Genomic DNA, 27477 nt, shown 5'->3' on the forward strand with positions numbered 1-27477 from the left:
CGTGCACCCCTTTCTCGCCAGTGAAATGGAATGGTCGGGTGTATTTATTCCACCGGCGAAGCACGTTGACGTAGTTAGGGGGCATTGTTTGAAGAGCAGGGGGGTGCGTGCCACAGTTGTCTAGATATAAACTCGCCGAGAATTTTCTTTAGCCATAATTCAAGTCTAATTACTAGCAACACTTGAATTTACGTTTATCAAATAATTATATATAGCGGCCATGTATTAGCAACAGACACGTACGAGTTTGTGTTGTAACAAAGCTGAAGTTGGACAGCTAACGTTAGCTAGCGCTACTTCCTCCATCAGACTAGAAATGAGTGTTAATGTTAGCTATAATTTATAATTGATCCAACATCAGTCTTTTTCGTTATGTAAGTAGTTAGTTAGTTCAAGTAAAGCACAAGTTTTGCTTAAACTCACCATTGTGAGAATAGTCAGGCTAACGTTACTGCTGTAGCTAGTTAGCACCAGATGAGGAAAGAGAACTGAATTGTCAGGCGGTTAAACATTTTTGACGTTCATATTTTTTTTATTCACCATAAACTGGTGTTTTAGGTTAATACTTAGCACCGCAAGCATATCGTTTAATTAAGGTGGCTAGCTTTATGTAGTGTTTTTTTTCACGTGTAACTAAGATTGTTCTAGCAGGAAGTATAGTAACCTTAAGAGAATAGCTTGGTAGAAAATGGAGTAAAGTAGCTACAGTAGTCCATCCATTGAAAGCAAAAGTAACGTTAGCTTGTTATCCTTTTGGAGGCTAGCTTTATAAATCGGGAACCCCACATCTCATTTGTTTCAGGTTGTGGCAAAAAAAACGTTTCTCAAATAACTTTGTATAGACCGCTAGCAAGTTATGACAATCCCTTTATGTTGAAAACTAACGTTAGCTGGCTAGTTTGCTGCTAGCTTCCGACCGAATGCTGCTACCGATTGCATAGCTTTCTAGACAGCTTGCTAGCGTGTCACTTTCCCAATTGCATCCTAAAGATGTCGAACGCCATAAACGAAGGTCTGTTCTTGATAAAAGACGTGAAGCCTGGATCGAAAAATTTAAATATCGTATTCATTGTTTTGGAAATAGGTAAGTTGGTGGAGATAACAATGTCGTGTTTCTCGTGTCATGTCAACCTAGATTCGTTACCGTTTTCTTAAAGGGCCAGAGGAACAATTGAGTCGATTGTGCAACTTAGTGCAAACATGTCATCGTGAGTATAAAAAAAAATGCCTCCGTGTAATGGCATACAATTACCTGTATTTTTATGTTGTTGCTTTGGACATGTTCTGACAGGGTGCCATATTACATCCATGAGGACTTGGTCACCCATCACAAAGGCTATGTTTATTGAATTGCATTTCTAAAGGGATAACTTCACTTGCTCTTGTTCTTTTCTCATATGTTAGGACGGGTAACCAAGACGAAGGATGGCCATGAGGTGCGTTCCTGCAAGGTAGCGGACAAGAGCGGAAGCATCGCCATCTCTGTCTGGGACGAGCTGGGCAGCCTCATTCAGCCTGGGGACATTATCCGGCTGACCAGAGGGTATTGACCCCTACCCACACCCATTGGGCTTACTGCAATGATTCTCATCTCTGTCATTGGCTACCCTCATTGTTGTACATATTGTTCTAGCCAAGCACAATAACATCCCATTTAACTACTCCATTAAGCCATTTGATATGTTGACCCATGTGTGCTTTTACTGGACTAGAACAGAAATGCAACCTTGGCAGGACCTGAGGATTGGAGATGAGAAACACTGCATGACCGGTAGAGGCCTTGACTGATATGAGCAGTTAGTATATGGAGCATACACTCCCCTGAGCACCTGCACAGGCTTACCATTGATTCTGTTATGACAAGAATCTTAGAAAAGTGAATAGAAGTATAGCAAAATGTGTTTCTATGAAAACTCATGAGCTGTTTTCCCCTCTGGAATATAATTAACATTTTTCTAAATTTAGTAGAAATGGAACTGATCCCAACCCCAGTACTTTGTTAGCTAGATACAGTATCTTGACTTTCCTCCATCTCTGCAGCTACGCCTCCATGTGGAAGGGCTGCCTGACCCTGTACACTGGAAGAGGTGGAGACCTGCAGAAGATCGGAGAGTGAGTACAGTCTATTTATACCACCAGGAACTTCCTGTATTTCAGGAGAATTCAGCTGGCCACTTGCCACACTCTTTATGATTTAGTGATGCATAAAAGCAGAGAACACGAAGTGAGACTGCCCCCCACCCCCCCAAAACTCTGTGGTTAGGGTAATATTGATGACTCATGTTGACATGTTGAAAACGTGGTAGTATAGGAGTCATGGTATGGGTAGCATTCAACAGGCCTGAAATTTGATTAAAGAAAAAAAAAGTATCTGAACTTGTCCAATAAGAGTGCTTGTTTTTCAAAAAATATTGCCTGAAAAAAGTTATAATGTGCAACCCCACTGCCCCTCCACTATTGTATTGTAAACATGTCTTGTTCTATCAAATACAACATGTCTGTTCTTACATCTATCTACAATAGTTGAGCAACAGAGGAATTGCATTTAGTTTAAGAATACAGAAGGTTATATTGCTCTGAAATAGGTTTGGCGATAGCATCGTTTATCGACAATGATTGACAGCCATGGTCGACGTTGAAGACATCGTGATGTGCCAAGGTGGTTTAGCGTATTTGAGAAGCGCCACGCAGTACATTTGTCTTGCAGGGCAGGACACAAGTGACATTGAGTATTCCTATATGCTATAGTCCATTTCAATAAATGTTGTATAGCCTACAGAATGTATGAGGAATGTAGTCCTGAAAGAACAGAATTCCACCAAATCAGCACAAGATTTCCAGTTTTATAACACACTCTTTTAGGCTACGTTTTTTTAAACAGATGAACAGAGAATGTTCCATTCTCTCTCCATTCGATAGGCTATGAATATGACTGAAGGCTACGCTTCATCGTTTTATGCATGGCTTTCTCCCGATCAAACAATGAATGTCACAGAATTTATTTGAAAGCCTTAAGGTAGGATTAATAACTAGAGGACAAACAATAGCTTATAGAAAAAGCTCATGACCATTTTATTGAAGTTTAACCGTTATTATGAAATAAATTATCCATGCGGGCTGGGAAAATTCTTCCATGCAGGGTTGAAAACCAAATAGGCCTAATTGGAGGATAGGTAATTGGCCAATCATAAAAGCTTTAAGACCTGTTTTAAGTTATGAACATTAGATTATTTCCAAGGATTCTAGCCTATCAGTGTTCTCCTAAAGTCGAGGCTTTCAAAAATAATATTGATGAAATTCTTTAACCTAAGCCTAGGCATAGGCTATTCTCAAGCACTGCTTTGAGAGATGGAATAAACAATATTTATTTTTCTATTTTGAGGCAAATAAAGCAATTATTATCCAGTTCTGAAGACTAGACTGCTTCTATCCAGGCCATGATGTAGGCCTAAAACCTAGCTCACTACGGTAAGACAGCCCGTTCATCATCAGTCACTGCTCCATCATGTGCAAGCCACAGACACAACTGTTCTGCTGCTCCACCAGCAGGAAACATTAGAAAAGATGTGCCATTGCCTGCACTGCCCATGCTTTCAACCACATTGACTTAAGTCATGATTCGTCCCGTTGCATTAGGTTTCACGCTATAACCCACCCTTCGTTTTAGAGGAGTTATATTTTTTTTCCAACAAAAAAATAAATACATTTGTGGGTTGCCAATCTGGGCGATAGCATCGTATATCAATGTTTTATGGGTACATAATCATGATAGGACAAAGGTTGACATCGACCAACCCTGCTTTGAAATATAGGTGTCATGTATACTGAACAAAAATAAACGCAACATGTAAAGTGTTGGTCCCATGTTTCATGAGCTGAAAAAAGATTCCCAGTTTTCCATATGCACAAAAAGCTTATTTCTCTCCAATTTTGTGCACAAATGAGTTTACATCCCTGTTAGTGAGCATTTCTCCTTTGCCATGATAATCAATCCACCTGACCGCTGTGGTATATCAAGAAGCTGAATAAACTGCATGCTTATTACACAGGTGCACCTTGTGCTGGGGACAAAAGGATACTATAAAATGTGCAGTTTTGTCACACAATGCCACATATGTCTCAAGTTGAGGGAGCGTGCAATTGGCATGATGACTGCAGGGATGTCCACCAGAGCTGTTGCCAGAGACTTGAATGTTCATTTCTCTACTATAAGCTGCCTTCAATGTGGTTTTAGAGGATCTAGCAGTACATCCAACCGGCCTCACCGCAGACCGCGTGTAACCGCGCAAGCCCAGGACATCCACATCTGGCTTCTTCACCTGCGGGACTGTCATGAGACCGGACGGCTGAAGAAACTGAGGAGTTTTTCTGTCTGTAATGAAGCCCTTTGTCGGGCCTGGCTCCCCAGTGGTTAGGCCTATGCCCGCCCATGGCTGTTCCTCTGCCCAGTCATGTGAAGTCCATGGATTGGTGCATAATGAATTTATTTAAATTGACTGTTCCATATATAAGCTGTTACTCAGTAAAATCTTTGAAATTGTTGCATGTTGCGTTTATTTCTTCAGTATAGTTTCAAGCTGGCTACATTACATTGTTTTAATGCTTTTCGGTACAAGTTGATGCATGCAACATTACTTGAATGTGCTGGGTTACTTTTAAATATCAATGACATGCATGTAGTATTAACACACAGGGTTAATGTTCCTAACATTCACTAAATGTATTCCCTCCCATAGGTTTTGCATGGTGTATTCCGAAGTGCCTAACTTCAGTGAGCCCAACCCAGATCTGCTAGCCCAGAACAACCAGCAGAACAAGACTGTAAGTACCTCTACCCTACCCTGGTCCCAGATCTATTTGTTCTGTCTTGCCAACTCCTATGGGCATTGTTTTTGCCAAACATGTTGGCTATCCAACACAAACAGCTTTGTGACCAGGCTAACGGTAGCCCACCTCCAGATTGCTCAAGAGGGTTGGTTAATTAAAAACGAAAAGCTGAAATGTATTTAGTCAATAAGTAAAACATTTCTTAACAAGTCACAATTTGCATGGACATAAATTACATACCTTTAAGGGAACATTTTGACATATGGTTAGTGAGAAAGTCCACATTGCAAATGTTACTAGACGTCCGACAACATTTCTAAAATTTGCGAACGGCGGCGGGCCGTGCAGCAGGGCCAGATCTTCCAGGAAGTCATCAAAGTTTCTCGGACATTCGGTTTCTGTTTTTCGGACATTCGGTTTCTGTTTTATAAAATGTTTAAATTTTGGTACTTTTTCCACTGTCCCGGTAAATTCCACAAGAGGGCGAATTGCAAATGTACAAAACAACGTACAAAACATCACCAATCATGACGTGGCCTTTTCTTCTCTCTTCGAAGACAACTTGGTGAGCATAGGTTTGGCATAATGGGCAGTTGGCCCCGAACAAGATGGCGTCCAGGCCTCAACGGTATTTGAGTTATGGCCATTTTTCTGGGATTAAAGGTAAAAAATGTAAATGGAGCAATAGTTTATCCGCTTCACGTCAATGTAAATGAACCTACGGTGTTAATAAAAAAAAAACAGCCATTTATCTATCGTAATTTTAAGAGAAATCGTACAATGTCAAATTGGTAATGTCAAACTGGTGATGTTCAAAAAAAGGTGTTTACATTTTTAAACGTTTTATTACAGATCCAGTTGCAGCGTGTTCAGACTAATCTTTTTGAATAGTGTTTCCGAGCTATGCGAGATTTCTGTGATTTTCGGAAATAACGCACTCATTCAACCCTCTATAAATAAGTCTTAACTCAATATTCTATAAGTGCCTACCCAAAGGAGGATATGTGTTCACTTTCAGCTTCCTGTGTAAACCGGAAGTACCTTAAAATTGTCATAGGTGCTGTTTCGAAGGGTTAAAAAGGTCTGCTCTTTTCAAAACTTCATGTGTTATTAGGTAACCCTCGTGAACTGTAAATCAGTCATTTCTCCCAACAGATGTCAAAGAAAAGCTCTCTCTCACACACACAAACACACACACACAGCAAGGATGGAGTGACGAAGTGCGGTGCTTAGAGACACCGAGCCTGCAATGGCATTTCCATATTCTCAAGGCCGTGCCGAGTTCAACAAGATGCCCAACTTGACCGTAGCGCGCTCAGCGACTGTGAAAAAAGTAGGCCCAAAATTAAGCCTGGCCCTAAATTTATTTAATTTGCTTTTGGGTGACAGTGGGAGAACCTTTAGGGTGAGAAGCACAATTTGACCTCAGGAATGTTCCCGAGGTCCTCCTGATCTGTGCAAGCCTAACGGTTAACCGCGTGGCATTAACCCTTAACCTCTTGAAGCTAGGGGGCACTATTTTTATCTTTGTAAAAATAACGTTCCCAAAGTAAACGGCCTATTTCTCAGGACCAGATGCTAGAATATGCAGATTATGATAGAAAACAGTCTAAAGTTTACAAAACTGTCAAAATATTGTCTGTGAGTATAACAGAACTGATATTGCTGGCGAAACCCTGAGGAAAATCCAATCAGGAAGTGCCTCTTATTTTGAAACACTTCTGTTCCTATGCATGCCTATCCTCTATTCTAAAGGGATATCAACCAGATTCCTTTTTCTATGGCTTCCCTAAGGTGTCAACAGTCTTTAGACATAGTTTCAGGCTTTTATTTTGACAAATGAGCGTGAAAGATCAAATTGCGTAAGTGGATAGGTGGGGCCTCTCAGAGTGAGTTTTTGCTCAACTGAGTAAAGCCGCCATTGTTCCTCCCGCTGTTACTGAAAAACCTACACACTCGGTTGATATATTATTGAATATTTATTATAAAAACTACCGGAGGAATGAATATGAAAAACGTTTGACCTGTTTCTGTGGACATTATGGAGACCATTTGGAATTTCCGTCTGCGTTGTCGTGACCGCTCTTTCCTGTGGATTTCTGAAAATGAGACAAACAAACGGAGGTATTTTGGTGTATAAAAATATTTTGGTGTATAAAAATAATCTTTATGGAACAAAAGGAACATTTGTTGTGTAACTGGGAGTCTCGTGAGTGAAAACATCCGAAGATCATCAAAGATAAACGGTTAATTTGATTGCTTTTCCGATTTTCGTGACCAAGTTTCCAGATGCTAAGTGTACATAATGCTATCGAATAAATTTACACTAACGCTTGGATTGCTTTCGCTGTAAAGCATAATTTCAAAATCTGAGACAGGTGGATTAAGAAAAGGCTAAGCTGTGTTTTGCAATATTGCACTTGCGATTTCATGAATATGAATATTTTTAGTTATATTATTTGACTGTTGTGCTATGCTATTCAGCGGTTGCTGACAAATGATCCCGCGACAGGAATGGGTAGCGTCAAACAGTTAAAAGGTGTTTACATCAGTTTTCAATTACTTCTCTCCCCATAGGAATACATTGCCTGCAACCCTAAATTCAACCTGACGCCTATGTGGGTTATGAATGTCTTATGAACCTGTCTTCGATGACAATCCATCAGGCCACTATGAGGTCTACCTGTGTCGATTCTAAGCTTCCTGGAGCAACCAGAAGTGGTTAAAATCATCCTAAGTTTTTTTCCATACCCAACCAGCAGTTTGTGATATAGTGCATTCAACCCTGTGTAAATCGGTCAGTTCTTAACCTCTAGTGACACCCCATCCCGTGAACGGGACCGTTGTCATCATCTGACACTAATTAGCATAAAGCAACGGACATAAATCTTCCTAGAAAATATTCCTATTCATGAAAATCACAAGTGAAATATATTGGAACACAGCTTAGCCTTTTGTTAATCACCCTGTCATCTCAGATTTTCAAAATATGCTTTACAGCCAAAGCTAGACAAGCATTTGTGTAAGTTTATCGATAGCCTAGCATAGCTTTATGCCTTGCTAGCAGCAGGCAACTTTGTCACAAATCAGAAAAGCAATCAAATTAAATTGTTTACCTTTGATGAACTTCGGATGTTTTCACTCACAAGACTCCCAGTTAGTTAGCCAAAGTTCCCAAAATATTATTTTTGTTGGCGAAATAGCTCTGTTTGTTCTTCACGTTTGTCTGAGAAATCGACCGGAAATTGCGGTCACAACAACGCCGAAAAATATTCCAAATTAGCTCCATAATATCGACAGAAACATGACAAACGTTGTTTAGAATCAATCCTCAAGGTGTTTTTCAAATATCTATTCGATAATATATCAACCGGGACAATTGGTTTCTCAGTAGAAGCGATTGGAATAATGGCTACTTCTGTACTTTACGTGAGATTTTCTCCGGGAGCATCATGTGACCACTTGCGCAATGTAGCCCCCTACGGGTATTCTTCAACATAAATGCGTAAATCCAAGTCACAATGCTGTAGACACCTTGGGGAATATGTAGAAAGTGTAACCTGGTTGATGGCACATTCACAGCTCAATAGGGACTCATTGGAACGCAGAGCTTTCAAAATATGGGGCACTTCCGGATTGGATTTTTCTCAGGCCTTCGCCTGCAACATCAGTTCTGTTATACACAGACAATCTTTACAGTTTTGGAAAAGTTAGTGTTTTCTATCCAACGCTGTCAATTATATGCATATTCTAGCATCTTGTCCTGACAAAATATCCCGTTTTAAAACGGGAATGTTTTTTTCCCAAAAATGAAAATACTGCCCCTAGAGTTGCAACAGGTTAACATAAACACTTAACTCAGGATTCTGTAAAGGCATACCCCAATCAGGATATGTGTTTACTTATAGCTTCCTGTGCCAACCGGAAGTGCCTTAAATGGTGTCATAGGGGCTGTTTCGAAGGGTTAAAATGGTCAAACCTCATGTGTGAGATTAGGCAACCCCATGAATTGTAAATCAGTCATGTCTCCCATAAAATTTCCAAGAAAAAAATCACACACACACACAGCTAGGACAGAGGGACACAGTGTGGTGCGTAGAGACAGACAGTGCCTGCAATAGTTACCTTTGTGCGAACTAAAAAAGAACCGTCAGAACTAGAGTTCTGAAACTTTAGAAACCTGTTCTAGACCTCGGGTCAATAGTGTGTGGTGAGTTACGTGGCTCTAGACCATTCTCAGACAAACAGCCTCGTATATTTGCAATAACTTCAATTCATTTTGACCATTACGAAAATCACGACATCTAGAAAAGTCCCAGAGTTGCAAGACTAGGTCCATTGAAAACGGCTCGGCCCATAGAGACAGATCCCAACATTTCTGTCTGATAGTTCATTCGAGGACCCCGTAGCAAGGCATGGAAAAAAGTGGATTTTCAGTACCAATTAAGGTCTTGCTCGGGCACTGAAAGACCTATCGAGCCGAAACTTGGTATTCGGAGTCGCGTCAGCTAGGCCTACACATAATGTCAGAACTGGACGTAACTTTGTGTTTTTATGTTTTTATTATGGTTTGAACAGAAGGCGCTGTGAATTTTGGGCCAGCTCTGAAATATGTGATAGTAGGCTTCTAAAGGAGTTGGAGAAAGTGGGTATGGTGTCAGAATGACATCTAATTGACTGATGGACGGTGACTTGCTGGCTGACTTTTGTCCATTTGCAATATGTTTAACCTCTAGCGACGAGCAATCCCGTATCCGGGAGCGTAATCATAGCCTCAAGCACATTACCATAACGCAACATTTTCTATTCATGAAAATCGCAAATGAAATTAAATAAATCTATTCAAACACAAGCTTTGTCTTTTGTTAACAACACTGTCATCTCAGATTTTCAAAATATGCTTTTCAACCATAGCTACACAGGCATTTGTGTAAGAGTATTGATAGCTAGCATAGCAGTAAGCCTAGCATTCAGCAGGCAACATTTTCACAAAAACAAGAAAAGCATTCAAATAAAATAATTTACCTTTGTAGAACTTCGGGTGTTTTCAATGAGGAGACTCTCAAGTTAGATAGCAAATGTTCAGTTTTTCCAAAAAGATTATTTGTGTAGGAGAAATCGCTCCGCTTTGTTCATCACTTTTGGCTAAGAAAAAAAAAAAAGAAAATTCATTCTCAACAAACTTTTTTCCAAATTAACTCCATAATATCGACAAACATGGCAAACGTTGTTTAGAATCATCCTCAATGTGTTTTTCACATATCTATTCGATGATAAATCCTTCTTGGCAGTTGGGTTTCTCCTCAGTAGCAAACGGAAAAGTACCTGCAGCTGGAGATTACGCAATAATTGCAACGGAGGACACCAAGCGACCACCTGGTAAATGTAGTCTCTTTAGGGTCAATATTCCAATGATATGCCTACAAATACGTCACAATGCTGCAGACACCTTGGGAAAACGTGTAAAAGGTAAGCTGACTCCTTGCTCCTCCACAGCCATATAAGGAGTCATTGCCATGAGACGGTCTCAAAAAATGTGGCACTTCCTGATTGTATTTTTATCTGGGTTTTTTCTGTAACATCAGTTCTGTGGCACTCACAGACAATATCTTTGCAGTTTTGGAAACGTCAGTGTTTTCTTTCCAAAGCTGTCAATTATATGCATAGTCGAGCATCTTTTCGTGACAAAATATCTTGTTTAAAACGGGAACATTTTTCATCCAAAAATTAATAGCTCCCCCTATATCGAAGACATTAAACAGTGAGGTACCATCACCAAAATGACATTCTGTAATCAACACCAACGAGCGATGGAGTGGAACCAGAATCACTGCCTGGCCATCCCGAGGTCATCGGGCCAGTCAATTTCACATTCCTGCAGTATTTTTGAGCATGACATATTCGTTATGGTAAATGCACATTGAAACATACTGCAAATGCACAGCCGTGCACCTGGTGATTGGAACGGGTTACCAGGAGGACATTTAAATGTTTTTTAATGCCTTATGGGGTAGCAAGGGGTCCACTGTTGGGTAGGGAGCACCCCCCCCATCCGTGCCCATTCAATAGGGGGGCGCCCCTTGTCATTTTGGACGTTTTTCAAAAAATTGTTAAACAGTCCCACTTCTCCCTCTTCATACATGACAAATAGACCATCTATAAATGCCTTTTGGGCATGGTTCACTGACTTTCGGGTTTGTAAACCGACTTCCATTGATCGTACATGGCAAATGAACATAACAACCTGATTTGTCACTTTCAAATATTTCATATTGCATTTGGACATTTTTAATGGCATTTGGCCCCCTCCCCCCAAAGAAGTGACTTGACTTCCTATGAAATCATATTGCAAATGGACAAAACATATGCCCTATGGACAAGTAGTAAAAATAAATAATAATAATGATAATCAAATATGACAAGTATGTTCATACAATTCTTATACATGTGTAATTGACCAAAAATCGAAAGAATTTTGTAAAACGATGCAGGAAACACTTTAAGGGGGTCATACGTTTTTGAGAAAATGTTCACATTTTCGACTTTTGACTTCCTATGAAATCAAATTGCAAATGGACAAGTTAAAATAAAATACATTTATGATGATAAAATGTGACTAAAGTATGTTGATACAGTTCTTATACGTGTAATTGGACACAAATCAAAGTTTGAGAAATCAATTTTTCAAAATTGTACTTGTAGGTCTTGACTGCAATATGAAAAATTACGTTGGAGCGCACTCGCCATCTGTTGGATTTTTGCAGTGTTACACTTGGCATTTGCCATATGGCATTTGCAATCAACTTTGAATGAAACAACGCCCGAACACCGTGTATATGTTTCGTACGGTGCCAATATGTTCCCATTCATTTTTGTAAATTTCAGGGGGGTGTTCCCTTACATCCATTTAGTGTATAAACATTATTTTTGAATGACTACCTAATCTCTGTACTCCTCACTTAATGATCTGTAATTTCCCTCAGTCGAGCAGTAAATTTCAACCACATAGACCAGGGAGGTTTTCCAAAGAAGGGCACCTATTGGTAGATGTGTGAAGAAAAGCACACATTGGATATCCCTTTGAGCGTAGTGATGTTATTAGTTACACTTTGGATGATGTATCAATATACCCAGTCACTACAAAGATACAGGCGTCCTTACTAACTCAGTTGCCAGAGTGGAAGAACACCACTCAGGGATATCACGAGTCCAATGGTGACTTTCAAATAGTTTAAGAGTTTGATTTCTGTGATAGGACAAAACTGAGTGGATCAACAACATTGTAGTTACTCTACAATATTAACCTAATTGACAGAGTGAAAACAAGGAAGCCTGTACATAATACAAATATTCCAAAACATGGATCCTGTTTGCAGTAAGGCACTGAAATGAAACTGCAAAAACTGTGGCAAAGAAATGAACTTTGTCCTGAATAGAAAGCATTATGTTTTGAGGCAAATCCAACACAGTACCACTTTCCATATTTTCAAGTGTGGTGGCTGCATCATGTTATGGGTTTTCTTGTAATCGGCAAAGACTAGGGAGTTCTTTATGATAAAAAAAAAAAAATGGAGTAGCGCCTATCTACTTTCCAACACCCTGGGAGACATTCACCTTTCAGCAGGACAAGAACCTAAATCACAAGGCGAAATATACACTGGAGTTGCTTACCAAGACGACATTGAATGCTCCTGAGTGGCCCAGTTAGTTTTGACTTAAATCGTCTTGAAAATCTATGGCAAGACATTAAAATGGCTGTCTAACAATGATCAACAACCAACCTGAAAGAGCGTGAAGAATTATTAAAATAATGTGCTAATATTGTACAATCCTGGTGTGCAAAGCTCTGCGACTTACCCAGAAAGAGTCTATACGATTGAAACAGACTTTAAATAACTCAAAAGGAGAACACGTTTCTGAGAGAATCTGGTACTTAATGGGATCAAAGAAATATGTTGAAGATCCTGTAAGTCTCGTGAAATTATTTCTTATAGCACTACAGATCTCAGGTGATACTGTTGACAAAATCAAACTTCGAGCTATGAGCGCCCAATCGTTGCAAATTTTTTTTGCATTCCTTAAAGACAAAATAATGGTTAAATGCCTGGGTAAAATACTTTCTGGCATGAATGGTCCAGTTCCTGAAGGAAATTGCAGAACAGTGCAAACGTCTGTTCCCACTCTTCAAGGTGAATAGATTAAAAGGGAAATGTGTAGCTCTCGTAGTCGATAAACTATATTGATAACAAATTGTGCCGAGACACCAGGACCATTCCATGACTTTTCTAAATATTACAAAATTCCCAGAGTCGTTGAATAATGGACCACCCAATACTATCCATGGTAGGGATTGTACTATTTTTGTTGGGGGGGGAAACTGTAAAATGCATCAATTGATAAAGAAATTAACTACAACTACACTATACCATTCAAGATGGGGAATGTTGTAAAATAATTAGTATTCAACTTTCTATTTTATAGTATTTCTAAATAGATTAGACGGCATTAGAAGAGAGGATAATTATTGAAAAAGTGCATTTTCAAATATAAGGAACTGGAACACAAGTACTCAAGCCTGAAATTAGGTAGGAATCAACATGGTAGGAATAAAACAGGACAAGGCACAGTTTGTGGGTGTAAGGTGGGGTGTGTATTTTTGTGTTTGGGAAAAGTGGAGTGAAAAAAGAAAATGGTTGCAAATGTCAGAGCCCATCCATGTGTGTCTATGAGCAGAAGTAGAGAGCTTTCAATTTGGTGCAGATATGGGATATACATTTTTTTTTAATTCTTAGTAGTTTATTTATTGTCCTATCATGGTGGAACGGTCCCCAACTCTATACCCTAGACACCCACCTGAGCGACCCATACTCTAGGGAGAAGTCCTTATCTGTTTTATAGGCCTACTGCAAGTAGCCTATACCCAGCCAAGATGGAAAGATAAATGCAGTCAGACACCCACTAAAGCGGCACCACCCCCTCAAGATTCTGAGCCTGCCTGGCAGAGTTGGTCCTTCAAAGCCTCTGGATGGGTGAGCATAATATTCAACGATTTTCTCAGTCGCTAATGAGAACCGTGACCATGTACCTAGCCAGTGGGGTGCCCCCACCCAGGTAGTGACAGTACTGGCAACACTAGCTGCATTAACCCATGGGGAGGGGGTCACACTCGGGCATTAAGAAAGGGGGCAAATTATTGTGTCCCCAGTGGCACAAAATAATTGAAGATCTGACTGCACAGAGATGCTTGGGAAAATGGTCACAACGGGGGACCTGTGTGTGTTTTCAGGGGAAGGGGTTGCACCTGATCTCGAACAGCTAGGACTTGACATTGGTTAATATAATCTTCCCATTCTTGCTCAATGTTGCCTTTTCAAACAGCTACAACTATGTATTTGCACATCAAGTCCTTTCTTGACTTGGATGGCACAACTGTACAACATCTGAGCTTGTTGTGTTTGTGGGGAAGGGTGTGTGTTTATCCCACATCTGTTACTATGGGGTAATGATGTTAGGAACAATATAGGATGAATCACAATTTTCAAAAAATAATAATTGCTTGCCAAAAATGTACATTTTGTAATGGCCATCCTGGTTATAGGTGACAATTCTTTGTATGAACTGCCTACATTATTTGTTAATTGTGGAAATTAAGATGTGCAAGATTTTTAACATTTTGTTTGTTTTTAAACTGTAGATAATACAATTGAGGTGAGGGTGTTGGAAATGCTTTTGGTGGTTGATCTGCTTCTGTTCTGTGTTCACTTGGATGACAACCCAACTTGGGATGGGGGGAGGTTTTAGCGGGTGTAATAGTGGAGGACAATTGGATGTTTACATAGTAGCAATGTAAATATCATGGTACAGCTATATGAACACTCAATCATTATGGTACTTTTTAACAGTAACTTTACAAACGTGTATTATAAACAGAATTGGGAGCGGGGCGGCGAAAAATGAGTCTCCCGTAGGCAAAGAAACTCAGAAGGTGTGACTGTATTAATGAACAATTTTGATCAAAATGTGCAAAATGTCCAAACAGATCCGCAAAGTAGATGGATTATATTTAAATGTGTTATTGGATCGTGAACAGATATGGCTCATTTATTTATATGGTCCAAATTATGATCCACGCTTGTTTTGAAAATAAATCAATAATTATAATGTATATCAAACCTACAAGCAATACAAGATGTATCATTATGGTGGGAGATTTATAATACGGTTTTAAACACCTCAATGGACTGTAAAGGAAATCACACTACCAATTTTAACCCTCATGCACTTAAGGAGGTCATTAATATCATAGATGCATTAGAACTAGTGGATATATAGAGGCTTAAATATCCTGACCGAGTGAGAGATGCATGGTGGAGGCTCAATCAAGCTAGTCGTCTTGACTTATTTCTTATGTCATTCTTGCTGGCACCAAAAGTTAGTGTTGATAGGGGACAGAATGCGTTCGGACCTTCACGTAATTGGCATATACATCACTCGTACATAATTTCGACATGGGTGAGAATATTGGACATTTTTTATCAAAGCCTATGGAATGTTAATGTTTTAGCTAGGACAGAAGAATTTAACTGACTTTTTCTGAAGTAACATAGGTACAGCAGATCCCCATATTGTATGGGACAATTTTAAATTTGCCTTTAGAGGCTATGCAATTCGGTACTCATTTCTAAAACAAAAACAATTCATGTCGAGTCCATATACAAAAGAAATAGGACTAACAGTACAGATGGCAATGCAAACTAACATAGATGCTCAGAATAAGTTGGAGGAAAATGTTAACAAATGGAGGAGCTTATTTAAAGAGTAATGTTATAATATCGAACTGGATGGAATATGGGAAAAATGCGCCAAATTCTTTTTTTTGATCTTCAATTTAAAAGTGTTACCAAAAATAATTTACAGAAACTTGTTACAAATTAGTCACCCATGTTTCACAAACTATATTTTCAAAGTGGAAGCACAGTACTTTAAAAGCATATGTTTTTGTTTGTCTCCTCTAACCAAAGCTGATTGTATGGATTTTTTTTCCTATTAATAATGTAAAATGAACAGCTGCACAGAGACTCGTAAAGGCTGAATTACAGAGCGGGATTCTTGATGCAATTAAAGCCTTTAAGTCCAGTAACTTCAGGGCTGGAATGCATACCAAACCTTTTTTGATATACCATGAGGACATTTTTTATTAGCTTGTTTTCACCACTTCTATAAAATTGGTAGATTATCAGATACTCAACAAGGTCTGATTTCATTATTACTGAAACAGGACCCAAGTGATAAATTTATAAAGATCCAGTCCATAAAAAAAAATTGAAGGCCCCTTACACTTCAGTGTTGTGATGCAAAATGCATAGCGCATAATATTAAAAAGGTATTGTCGGATATTATTCATCCTCATTTTTTTTTTTTTTACATGGGCTGTACATTGTAAATAAGACAAGTACGGGAAACAGTAGAACACTAGCTGACTTAAAGGTTTTTGATAAAATACAACTGGGATTTATATATAAATGGCTCGCATATTATAATTTTGGAGAATCTCTTATACAATGGGTTAAAGTTATGTATAGTAACCCTAGATGTAAAATGGTAAAGAATGGTTACTTCTCAGAAAGTTTTAAATTGTCAAGAGGCGTAAAACAAGGTTGTCCACTATCAGCATATCCATTTATGGCCATCTAAATGTTAGCGATTAAAATCAAATCCAGCAATATCAAGGGACCATAAATCTCAGACTTGTATGCTCATTAATGTCTTTGAAATCCCAGATTTGGATCCCTCCACAGCCACATAGATGACAGATACTTTTTAAAAACTGTATTTTTTTTCTTTATCAATTGTATTTTGTTTCCCTTTATTCATATTGAAGAGTGGGTACAGAACTTTGCGCCATTCTGCAATTTCCTTCAGGAGCTGATCATTCAAGCCTATATACTGAACTATATTACGCATTGCATCACAAAAAAATTACTTTTACATTACTGTGTAGTTTTCCAATTTAAAGGGTCTGACTGTGATATGAATATATTTTTCGGGAAATCATCTCACTAAAATACATGATAATAAAGTTAGCAAAAATGAATATGATCTTGCTCCCATAGAAAGGAAGTCATATTCCAGTTGCTTTATGGCCTTGCCTACACCTAGCAACCTATTTTTATTATAAGAGCAAAAAATAAATGTTTTTACTTGGAACGGCAATCTAGATAAAAATTAAACGGGCCTATTTATATAGTGAATTCGGAGGGCAGAAATGATTAACCTCCACGGGATCGGTGTCCGTATACCGGGACGGTTGAGCTAACGTGTGCTAATGTGACTATCATGACAGTTGTAAGTATCACAAACTTTCCAGGACATGGACATGTCTTATATGGGCAGAAAGCTTAAATTCTTGTTAATCTTGTTAATCTAACTGCACTAGAGGTAGACCGATTTTAATCGGAATGGCCGGTTAATTAGGGCCAATTTCAAGTCTTCATAACCATCGGATATCGGTATTTTTGGACACCTGTTTGGACGATTTTTATTTATTTTACATTTTTTACACATTTAACTAGGCAAGTCAGTTAAGAACACGTTCTTATTTTCAATGACGGCCTAGGAATGGTGGGTTATAACTGCCTTGTTCAAGGGCAGAACGACAGATTTTTACCGTGTCAGCTCGGGGATTCAATCTTGCAACCTTACGGTTAACTAGTCCAACGCCCTAACCACCTGCCTTACATTGCACTCCACGAGGAGCCTGCCTGTTACGCAAATGCAGTAAGAAGCCAAGGTAAGTTTCTAGCTAGCATTAAACTTACCTTATAAAAAACAATGAATCATAATCACTAGTTAACTAACTACACATGGTTGATGATATTACAAGTTTATCTAGCGTGTCCTATAATCGATGCGGTGCGCATTCGCTAAAAAGGACTGTCGTTGCTCCAACGTGTACCTAACCATAAACATCAATGCCTTTCTTAAAATCAATTCACATAAGTATATATTTTTAAACCTGCATATTTGGCTAAAATAAATCCAGGTTAGCAGGCAATATTAACCAGGTGAAATAGTCACTTATCTTGTGTTCATTGCACGCAGAGTCAGGGTTTATGCAACAGTTTGAATTTTCCGTAATGTTTATGACATAACATTGAAGGTTGTGCCATGTAACCGGAATATTTAGACTTATGGATGCCACCCATTAGATAAAATACGGAACAGTTCCATATTTCACTGAAAGAATAAACGTTTTGTTTTCGAGATGATAGTTTCCGGATTCGACCATATAAATGACCTAAGGCTCGTATTTCTGTGTGTTATTATGTTATAATTAAGTCTATGATTTGATAGAGCAGTCTGACTGAGCGATCAACTCCCGAGATTAGGCTGGTGTAACCGATGTGAAATGGCTAGCTAGTTAGCAGGGTGTGCGCTAATAGCTTTTCAATCGCTGACGGCACTCGTTCTGAGACTTGGAGTAGTTCCCCTTGCTCTGCAAGGCCAGCAGCTTTTGTGGAGCGATGGATAACGATGCTTCGAGGGTGACTGTTGTCGATGTGTTCCTGGTTCGAGCCCAGGTAGGGGTGAGGAGAGGGACGGAAGCTATACTGTTACACTGGCAATACTAAAGTGCCTATAAGAACATCCAATAGTCAAAGGTATATGAAATGCAAATGGTATAGAGAGAGAGTCCTATAAATCCTATAACAATTACAACCTGAAACTTCTTACCTGGGAATATTGAAGACTCATGTTAAAAGGAACCACCAGCTTTCATATGTTCTCATGTTCTGAACAAGGAACTTAAACGTTTAACTTTTTTACATGGCACATATTGCACTTTTACTTTCTTCTCCAACACTTTTGTTTTTGCATTATTTAAACCAAATTGAACATGTTTCATTATTTATTTGAGGCTAAATTGATTTTATTGATGTATTATGTTTAAATAAGTGTTCATTCAGTATTGTTATCATTATCATTATTACAAATAAAAAACTTGGCCGATTTAATCGTTATCAAAGATGGAACAAATAAAAGAAATTATACAATGCAGTGCTTTTGGAAAGTACCCCTTGACATTTTCCACATTTTTATAGGTTACAGCTTTATTCTAAAATTGATTAAATTGTTTTTTTTCCCACATTCTACACACAATACACCATAATGACAAAGCAAAAAGTTTTATGGCAGATGTATTAAATAAAAAGCATACCTTATTTACACAAGTATTCAGATCCTTTGCGATGAAATTTGAAATTGAGCTCCTGTGCATTCAGTTTCCATTGATTATCCTTGATTGGAGTCCACCTGTGGGGGAATTCTGTTGATTGGACCTGATTTGGAAAGGCACACATGTCTATCTATATAAGGTCCCACAGCTGACAGTGCACGGCAGAGTAAAAACCAAGCCATGAGGTCAAAGGAATTGTCCGTAGAGCTCCGAGACAGTCTTGTTTTGAAGCATAGATCTGGGGAAGGGTAACAAAAACAATCTGCACCAGTGAAGGTCCCCAAGAACACAGTGGCCTCCATCATTCTTAAATGGAAGCAGTTTGGAACCACCAGGACTCTTCCTAGAGCTGTCTGCCTGGCCTAACTGAGCAATCAGGGGAGAAGGACCTTGGTCAGGGAGGACCATGAAACTGATGGTCAGACAGCGCTCCAGAGTTCCTCTGTGGAGATGGGAGAACCTTCCAGAAAGTCAACCATCTCTGCAGCACTCCACCAATCATGCCTTTTATGTTAGTGGCCAGACGGAAGCCACTCTCCAGTAAAAGGAAACCTTGCACCATCCCTACGGTGAAGAGATGGAGATGTCTCCCAGTCCCTGCCGCTGAAAAACTAGTCGGGATCGAGGGGAAGATGAACGGAGCAAAATACAGAGATCCTTGATGAAAACCTGCTCCAGTGCCCTCAGACTGGGGAGAAGGTTAATCTTCGAACAGGACAATGACCCTAAGTACACAGCCAAGACAATGCAGGAATGGATTTGGGACAAGTCTCTGAATGTGCTTGAGTGGCCCAGCCAGAGCCCGGAGCAACTGGAAAATAGCAGGGTGCAACCCCCCCCTTCCAACCTGACGGCGCTTGAGAGGATCTGCAGAGAAGAATGGGAGGAACTCTCAAAATTCAGGTGTGCCAAGCATGTAGCGTCATACCCAAGTAGACTTGAGGCTGTAATTGCTGCCTAAGGTGCTTAAAGTACTCAGTAATGGGTCTGAAAACGTATGTAAATGTGATTTTGGTTTTATTAAAAAAATAAAAAAGCTGATCTAACCCCCCAAAAAAAAAAAAAAAAATAGAACTTGCCGGTGTAAATGCTGCCACAGGTGACTAACATGTATTGACTCAATACTCATCTAATCAAGATCTATGGGTGTTTTATTTTTCATGGCAAATGTTAGAATTTTTCTTCCACGTTGACTTATGTATTTTGCGTAGATTGTTGACAAAGAATGACAAATCCATTTTAATCCCACTTTTGTAATGCCACAAAATGTAGAAAAAAGTGAATGGGTGTGAATACTTTCTAAAGGCACTGTAAATCAGATGCTAATTAAAAAGCAAGAACAACATCAACGGCAGACACTCTAGAAAAGAAAATACTCAGTTTACACCTAAATCAATGTTCATTTGAAAGCACAAACAGAAATCTAATTCCACTTTCAGAGAACAGGAATTGCCCATCTGTCTCAGACTACATGTGTAAAGTGTTTTTAGTTTTAACAGTCTTAATGAGGTTAGTGGGGTAGTTATCCCCAAAATATTGAATGGTGTGAAGTGATGCTTAATGGACTTTTTAAAAGTGTTTTCTAATGCCCTCACCACGTCTCCCCTTGCAGGGCAAATCGGATCAGAGGGGGAATTCTCCGCCTAATCAGAATTCAGGTACACCTGCTCAGTCAGGTAAGTGATAATTGGGGTGGTGGGGCAGTTGATCTATTCAGAAAATCCTCAATGAATCACACTTTAATTTCACTAACTTGTTCATATTGGCGTATAACAACTGAAATCGGTCTAGATTTCCAGGCTAGTTGAGGTCCAGGCCCAGTCCAGAAACATCTAGCCCCTATCCCCAGTGTAGATGAAAGTATTTGATGGGTATAAGCAATATGGCAAAAATGAAGTCCACCTAACCTATCAGTGGGTGAGGTATTAGTTCTGTTTGATTAGATAGACCCTTTGTACACACAACTTGTGGCAGAAGCATTCGTGTTGTGCTGTTTAAAGTAGAACCTACTTTGACAACTGTGGAGAATGGGCGTTTCTATTCCGTTTTGCGCAGTGGAATCGATGACCTGGTGATAAATGTAATGCTGCTCTATTTTCTCTGTTTGTGGGGATGCATTCTGCTTCGTCCAGTCAACCAGAAAATGTTGAGGGATAGGGGTTGCTTTAAATTGACACACTTTCACTTGTTTTTGCTGCCTTTGTGTGTACAGAGTAAACCGGGTGACGGCCCACCATGTGAGCAGGTTTGGCGGGGGCACTGTTCTCTGGTATATTGTCAACAAAAGCCTGATGGATTGTTCAGAAACATGTATTCATTCCATAAAATGAATGTAAAAAAGATTCTAACTAGCTTAGTTCTAAACTCAGCAAAAAAGAAACCTCTCTTTTTCAGGATCCTGTCTTTCAAAGATAATTAGTAAAAATCCAATAACTTCTCAGATACTCATTGTAAAGGGTTTAAACACTGTTTCCAATGCTTCCAACCATAAACAATTAATGAACAAGCACCTGTGGAACGGTCGTTTAGACACTTAACAGTTTACAGACGGTAGGCAATTAAGGTCACAGTTATGAATGTTTAGGACACTAAATAGGCCTTTCTACTGGCTCTGAAAAACACCAAAAGAAAGATGCCCAGGGTCCCTGCTCATCTGCGTGAACGTGCCTTAGACATGCTGCAAGGAGGCATGAGGACTGCAGATGTGGCCAGGACAATAAATTGCAATGTCCGTACTGTGAGACGCAGAAGACAGCGCTACAGGGAGACAGGACAGACAGCTGATCATCCTCGCAGTGGCAGACCACGTTTAACAACACCTGCACAGGATCGGTACATCCAAACATCACACCTGCGTGACAGGGACAGGATGGCAACAACTGCCTGAGTTACACCAGGAACGCACAATCCCTCAATCGGTGCTCAGTCTGTCCACAATAGACAGAGAGGCTGGACTGAGGGCTTGTAGGCCTGTTGTAAGGCAGGTCCTCACCAGACTTCACCGGCAACAACGTCACCTATGGGCACAAACCCACCGTCACTGGACCAGACGGGACTGGCAAAAAGTGCTCTTCACTGACGTTGTGGTTTTATCTCACCAGGGGTGCTGGTCTGATTTGCGCTTTATCATCAAAGGAATGAGCGTTCCACCGAGACCTGTACTCTGGAGCGGGATTGATTTGGAGGTGGGGGGTCCTTCATGGTCTGGGGCGGTGTGTCACAGCACTGAGCTTGTCATTGCAGGCAATCTCAACACTACGTTACAGGGAAGACATCCTCCTCCCACATGTGGTACCCTTCCTGCAGACTCATCCTGACATGACCCTCCAGCATGACAATGACACCAGCCATACTGCTCGTTCGGGATCTCAATCCCATTGAGCACTTCTGGGACCTGTTGGATCGGAGAGTGAGGGCTAGGGCCATTCCCCCCAGAAATGTCCGGGAACTTGCAGGTGCCATGGTGGAAGAGTGGGGTAACATCTCACAGCAAGAACTTGCACATCTGGTGCAGTCCATGAGATGCACTGCAGTACTTAATGCAGCTGGTGGCCACTCCAGATACTCACTGACTTTTGATTTTGACCCCCCCCCCCTTGTTCGGGGACACATTGTACCACGTCTGTGGAACTTGTTCAGTTTTGAATCTTGTGTTCATACAAATATTTACATGTTAAGTTTGCTGAAAATAAATACAGTTGACAGTGAGGACTTTTCTTTATTTGCTGAGTTTATGCGTTTTGTGTTGCTTATACACATCAAATCCTCTCTGATCTACATGCAGTGCATTAATGGGTCAGGCATGTCAATGTACATGGTCATACTTGTTTTTGAACTTTATTTTTGCTAGTGCCAAATTAGGCCACCTACAAGTAACTGCCAAAATATAGGGAACCAACCGTGTCTTAACCTTTCTCCTACAATTCCTGTGGCCCTGTGGAAATTTAATTAACATAACATCCCCATCAAAATCTGTCTAGTCTAGAGATGTTTTTTTTGCATGGGCTGACTCAATCCACTGCATCTGTTCATATCGCCCTTCTGTATCTGCGGTGAAAGGTGGCAGAGCTATAGAGCTGTTCTTTGTCAGACCATAAAACATCCCAAAAATCTGTCTTCTCACAAACTTCTAAAGCTTCAGAACGGTTTGGCCTACAAACTAGTATGACCCCCTCTGTGGAAAGATGACTCTCACGAACATGATGGGGTTGCTCTACGCACCCCCGCAAGTTTCCCGGGACTTGTCTGAAGGTGGAGATAGTTTAGTGCCTAGAATAAGGGGTTAAATAGAAAATAGTTTCCTGATCTTTTATTTCTCAGATATAGGACAAACACTTCAGAACCCCACCCCCCCCCCCCCAAGTAAAAAAAGAAAAAATGATCTGTTACATGTGGTGAATCAGTTATTCAAAGCATTTCTATGGGCTAATAGCAAAAATTCTAAAGTTAATAATGTTTAAGCTAAATGCTTCTTGGCATGACCATCTTAAAACAATTCCATATTTTAGTTTATCCAGCTGCAGATTATGCACACTATCTCCTTGTGGTCTGCTAACTTCAAATACCATCCGAAATGAGTACTTTTATCAACGGAGTCAGTTGACTGTCTGCTCTACAAATGGCATCCTAAATAACTACTCAATACTATTTCTAGTTCAATCAGTCACAATTTACCCTTGATGCATCACGGTTTTGATGCTCTCCAACACGGCCATTAACTTTGTTCCTAGGCGTTGGTGTGTTACGCACACTAGCTCTGGTCCAGGGCGTTATGTTAACCACTGTTGCGTGTGCAGCTAGCTCGTACAACGCTGGACACTCGCTGCCTGCAAGCTTGCTGCTCGCAAGTACGACTTTCAGGGGTAGGCAACCCTGGTACTTAAAGTTTTGGATTTAACCAACCTAATTTCATCACCTGTGCTGTTGGTGGCGGTAATGCACCATTCGATATCTTGTCTCATTTCCTATGTCTTACAATGTCTGTGTGTGAAGTAATCTGCTTGAGTCAGACTCTGGAAAATAATAGCCTCCCCCGCAGGCCCTAAGCATGATGGGTTATTAATTGCTTAAATAACTCAAACCACGCCTGTGTGGAAGCACCTGATTTCAACCTACTTTGTATCCCTCATTTACTCTAGTGTTTCCAATGCTTTGGCATTTGCATGTGCACTATATGACCAAGTATGTGGACACCTGCTCATCGAACATCTCATTCCAAAATCATGGACATCAATATGGAGTTGGTTAACCCCTATGCTACTATAACAGCCTCCACTCTTCTGGGAAGGTTTTCCGCTAGATGTTGGAACATTGCTGCGGGGACTTGCTTCCATTCAGCCACGAGCGTTAGTGAGGTCGGGCCTGATGTTGGGTGATTAGGACTGGCTCAGTCGGCGTTCCAATTCATCCCAAAGGTGTTCGATGGGGTTGAGGTCCGGGCTCTGTGCAGGCCAGTCAAGTTCTTCCACACATCTTGACAAACTATTTCTGGACCTCAATTTATGCACAGGGGCAATGTCATGCTGAAACAGGAAAGAGCATTCCCTAAACTGTTGCCACAAAGTTGGAAGAACATAATCATCTAGAATGTAAGATTTCTCTTCCCTGAAACTAAGGCGTCTAGCCCGAACCATAAAAAAACCAGCCCCAGACCATTATTCCTCATCCAGCAGACTTTGCAGTTGGCGCTATGCATTTGGGCAGTTGGTGTTCTCCTGACATCCGCCAAACCCAGATTCAGATGGTGAAGCGTGATTCATCACTCCAGAGAACACGTTTACACTGCTCCAGTCTAATTCCTCTATATGGTGTATGTCCATGTTTAACTGGAATTGTTAGTTTGGGTTTCTGAATGGCAGTCTCACATATCTTTATTAAATTGGTGCTACTGTTATCTAAGCATAGTGGACTCATGCATTTTGCTTTTATGTCAAGTTATGATGCTAATCTCTTTGCCATGCCCATTCAAAGGATTAAGAAAGCGGTAGTCTGCTATATTTGATTAAATGAACTCTGACACATGTTTCCCCTCTTATGTGATATACACAGTTGATCATGACTGCTCTTCTTAGCATTTTTGCCCATCCTTTCTCTTCCCACAGGTAACGGTGCCATGATACCATTTGTCAACAACAACAGTTCTCCCTCAACTCCTCGTGACCCTGTCTTTGGGGGTGTGGGGAGGACTAACGGCCGTTCCCCTGGCAGCACAGCTCCTCCAATGTCCGCTGTGGGACCTCCCAGTGCCCCCAAGCCTTCGGTCACTATTAGCAATGGCAGGGACCCCCGGCGTGCCAAGAGATGAAACATGGCATTAGGGACATCTTTCCCACGACCTCTTAACCCCCCACTCTCTCCTTTCCATCTACCTTTTGAACATGCCAAACCTGGCATTCACAACATTATCACTGAAAAAGACTAGTTTCTGATCTGCAGCTTATACTGGTTAACCTAGGCGACGTTGTCTTTCTCTAGTTGAGCTAATCTTTGTTGGTTATGCTGTCAATTGCATAAAGCACCTCACTGAATAATTGTGACCTAAACATGAACACAGTAGCAGGACTTGCAAAGCTCTGGACATAAAGTAAGTTTACCCACTTCCACCACCATAATTGCCAATTTTGTGCCAATGTTATTGACAACCCTCCCTGTGCCTCCCTCTCGCCCATCTTGTTGGCTGAAACTATACACCCTACTTGACCACTAGATGCATTCACTTTGACTTAGAGAGAAGAAAGTGCATCACTAATTTGATTAAGTAACAGATTACTGCTGATGGGGAAAGCCTTATGTAGGCGAAACAACTTTTTGGACAGAATTAACTAACAAAACCCCCCTTGGAAGGATCACAACTCCCTTCTCAACCAAAACATATCAAAAGTGACTGAAAAGAAAGGTGATAGTTTGATTTTTAATGGTAGGTCAATTAGATTTAGTTGAGAATGGCTACAGTTTTCTTGAGGACTAGTTTATTTGCTGTCCAGTTTTGAACAATACATTTGTTTAGGTGGGAACACTTAAGAGGTTCACCCAAATATATTTTACTGACATTTTGATTTCTGTTTAATCTCTGAGATAGATGGTGAAGTAGCTAATGAGTGCAATAAATAATATTGTCACATTTAACTCTAGCTATGTTCCTCATTCTGTCAAACAACTTTAATCAAGACTGAGTAATACATTTAATCTGTTTTATCACATGAACACATTTCCAATGAAAGACAGACAGCGTTTCTGATATGTCAAAACTAGCCATAAGGCTAATATCCTTAACTTTAATCGATAGTCCTGAGGCTTATTCAGTAGGAGGAAATATTTACCTTGTTGCATGTCTACCCTGTGGGGTGGTTTCCCAGACAGGTTAAACGTAGTCCAGGACACAAAATTATACTCAATGGAGATTCCAAATGGAAAGTATTTTAGTCTAGGACTAGGCTTAATCTCTGTCCAGGAAACTGTCCATATATGTCTATCTGAAACACTTAAAATGTTGACCTCTAGGGATCACCCAACTGCCCTCAAGTAGAGAGACATCTTGAAGATGTGTCATGTGGTGTTTATTTATATACCACCATTATACAGTGCCCTCCAGTGTCCATCCACTCAAGTTCTTGGCATGCCTTGCGCAGGAAACTCTTTCCATGAAGGGCCAAGAGTCTGCTGGTTTTTGTTAAGACCTAGTCAACCAGGTGAGTGGAGTGCCTTACTAATCAGCGACCATATTTGATCAAGTGCAAGAGCAAAAACCAGACACTCGGCCCTGTGTGGAATGAGTTTGACACGTGCCTTACTGGGATCATTTGGGCTGCTGCTTAAAAAAACAAGTAGTGCTTTTTTGGTAGTCGTCTGTGCCATATTGTACCCTTCAATTAGATTGTTATGATCAAAGTTTATAATCCATGCTTTGCAATCTTATTTCCCAAGTTTAGTTGGAATGACCTCATTGTTTCATAGTGCAGTTTTGGCAATAGTCTGAACTAAACGAAGCCTTCAGAAGGCCTACATATGTTCAAGTAATTTATAAGCAGATATATAAAAATGCATTCCAAATGTGTTAACCCTTAAGTATGTTTGCTTCTAGCCACAATAACAGAAGCTCATTCAGAGATCTAGACAAATGTTAAGAGACAAGTCCCATATGACAGTTATTTTGTCCCATTGAATATGGTTAGTTAATATTGTGAGAAAAGATGCAGTATGATGACATTTAGTACTATCCTTATTTTACCCCAGTGGTCTGTTTTGAAACTTATTTTGTAACCACGCATTGCAAGAGACTAAACACACATGGCCTCATATCCTATGTTTCACAAAGCACCTCTGACCACAGACAGGGAAGGCTTTGGCCTATGAGAATTTTCCCTGCACTCACTGATAGGCACTGTGTCACGTTTCTCAAAAGAAAAATAGCTTCA

The 27477-nt window shown here is 40.1% G+C and overlaps 1 protein-coding gene across 2 annotated transcripts; it reads left to right on the forward strand.

The window, feature by feature from the left end:
* The first annotated feature begins 60 nt into the window (after positions 1-60).
* nabp1a (nucleic acid binding protein 1a) lies at positions 61-26188 on the forward strand. 2 transcript variants are annotated; one of them, XM_035773017.2, is made up of 7 exons: positions 61-1084; positions 1158-1208; positions 1405-1543; positions 2041-2112; positions 4737-4821; positions 20676-20739; positions 25165-26188. In XM_035773017.2, the coding sequence occupies exons 1-7, from the start codon at positions 991-993 to the stop codon at positions 25365-25367; spliced, it is 708 nt and encodes a 235-aa protein (XP_035628910.1). In that variant the 5' UTR covers positions 61-990; the 3' UTR covers positions 25368-26188. The 2 variants fall into 2 exon arrangements, with proteins under 2 accessions (XP_035628910.1, XP_035628911.1); XM_035773018.2 differs by lacking the exon at positions 1158-1208.
* The last annotated feature ends 1289 nt before the right edge of the window (positions 26189-27477 follow it).

This window comes from Oncorhynchus keta, chromosome 7 (assembly GCF_023373465.1).
Source record: "Oncorhynchus keta strain PuntledgeMale-10-30-2019 chromosome 7, Oket_V2, whole genome shotgun sequence".
NCBI classification, from domain to species: domain Eukaryota; kingdom Metazoa; phylum Chordata; class Actinopteri; order Salmoniformes; family Salmonidae; genus Oncorhynchus; species Oncorhynchus keta.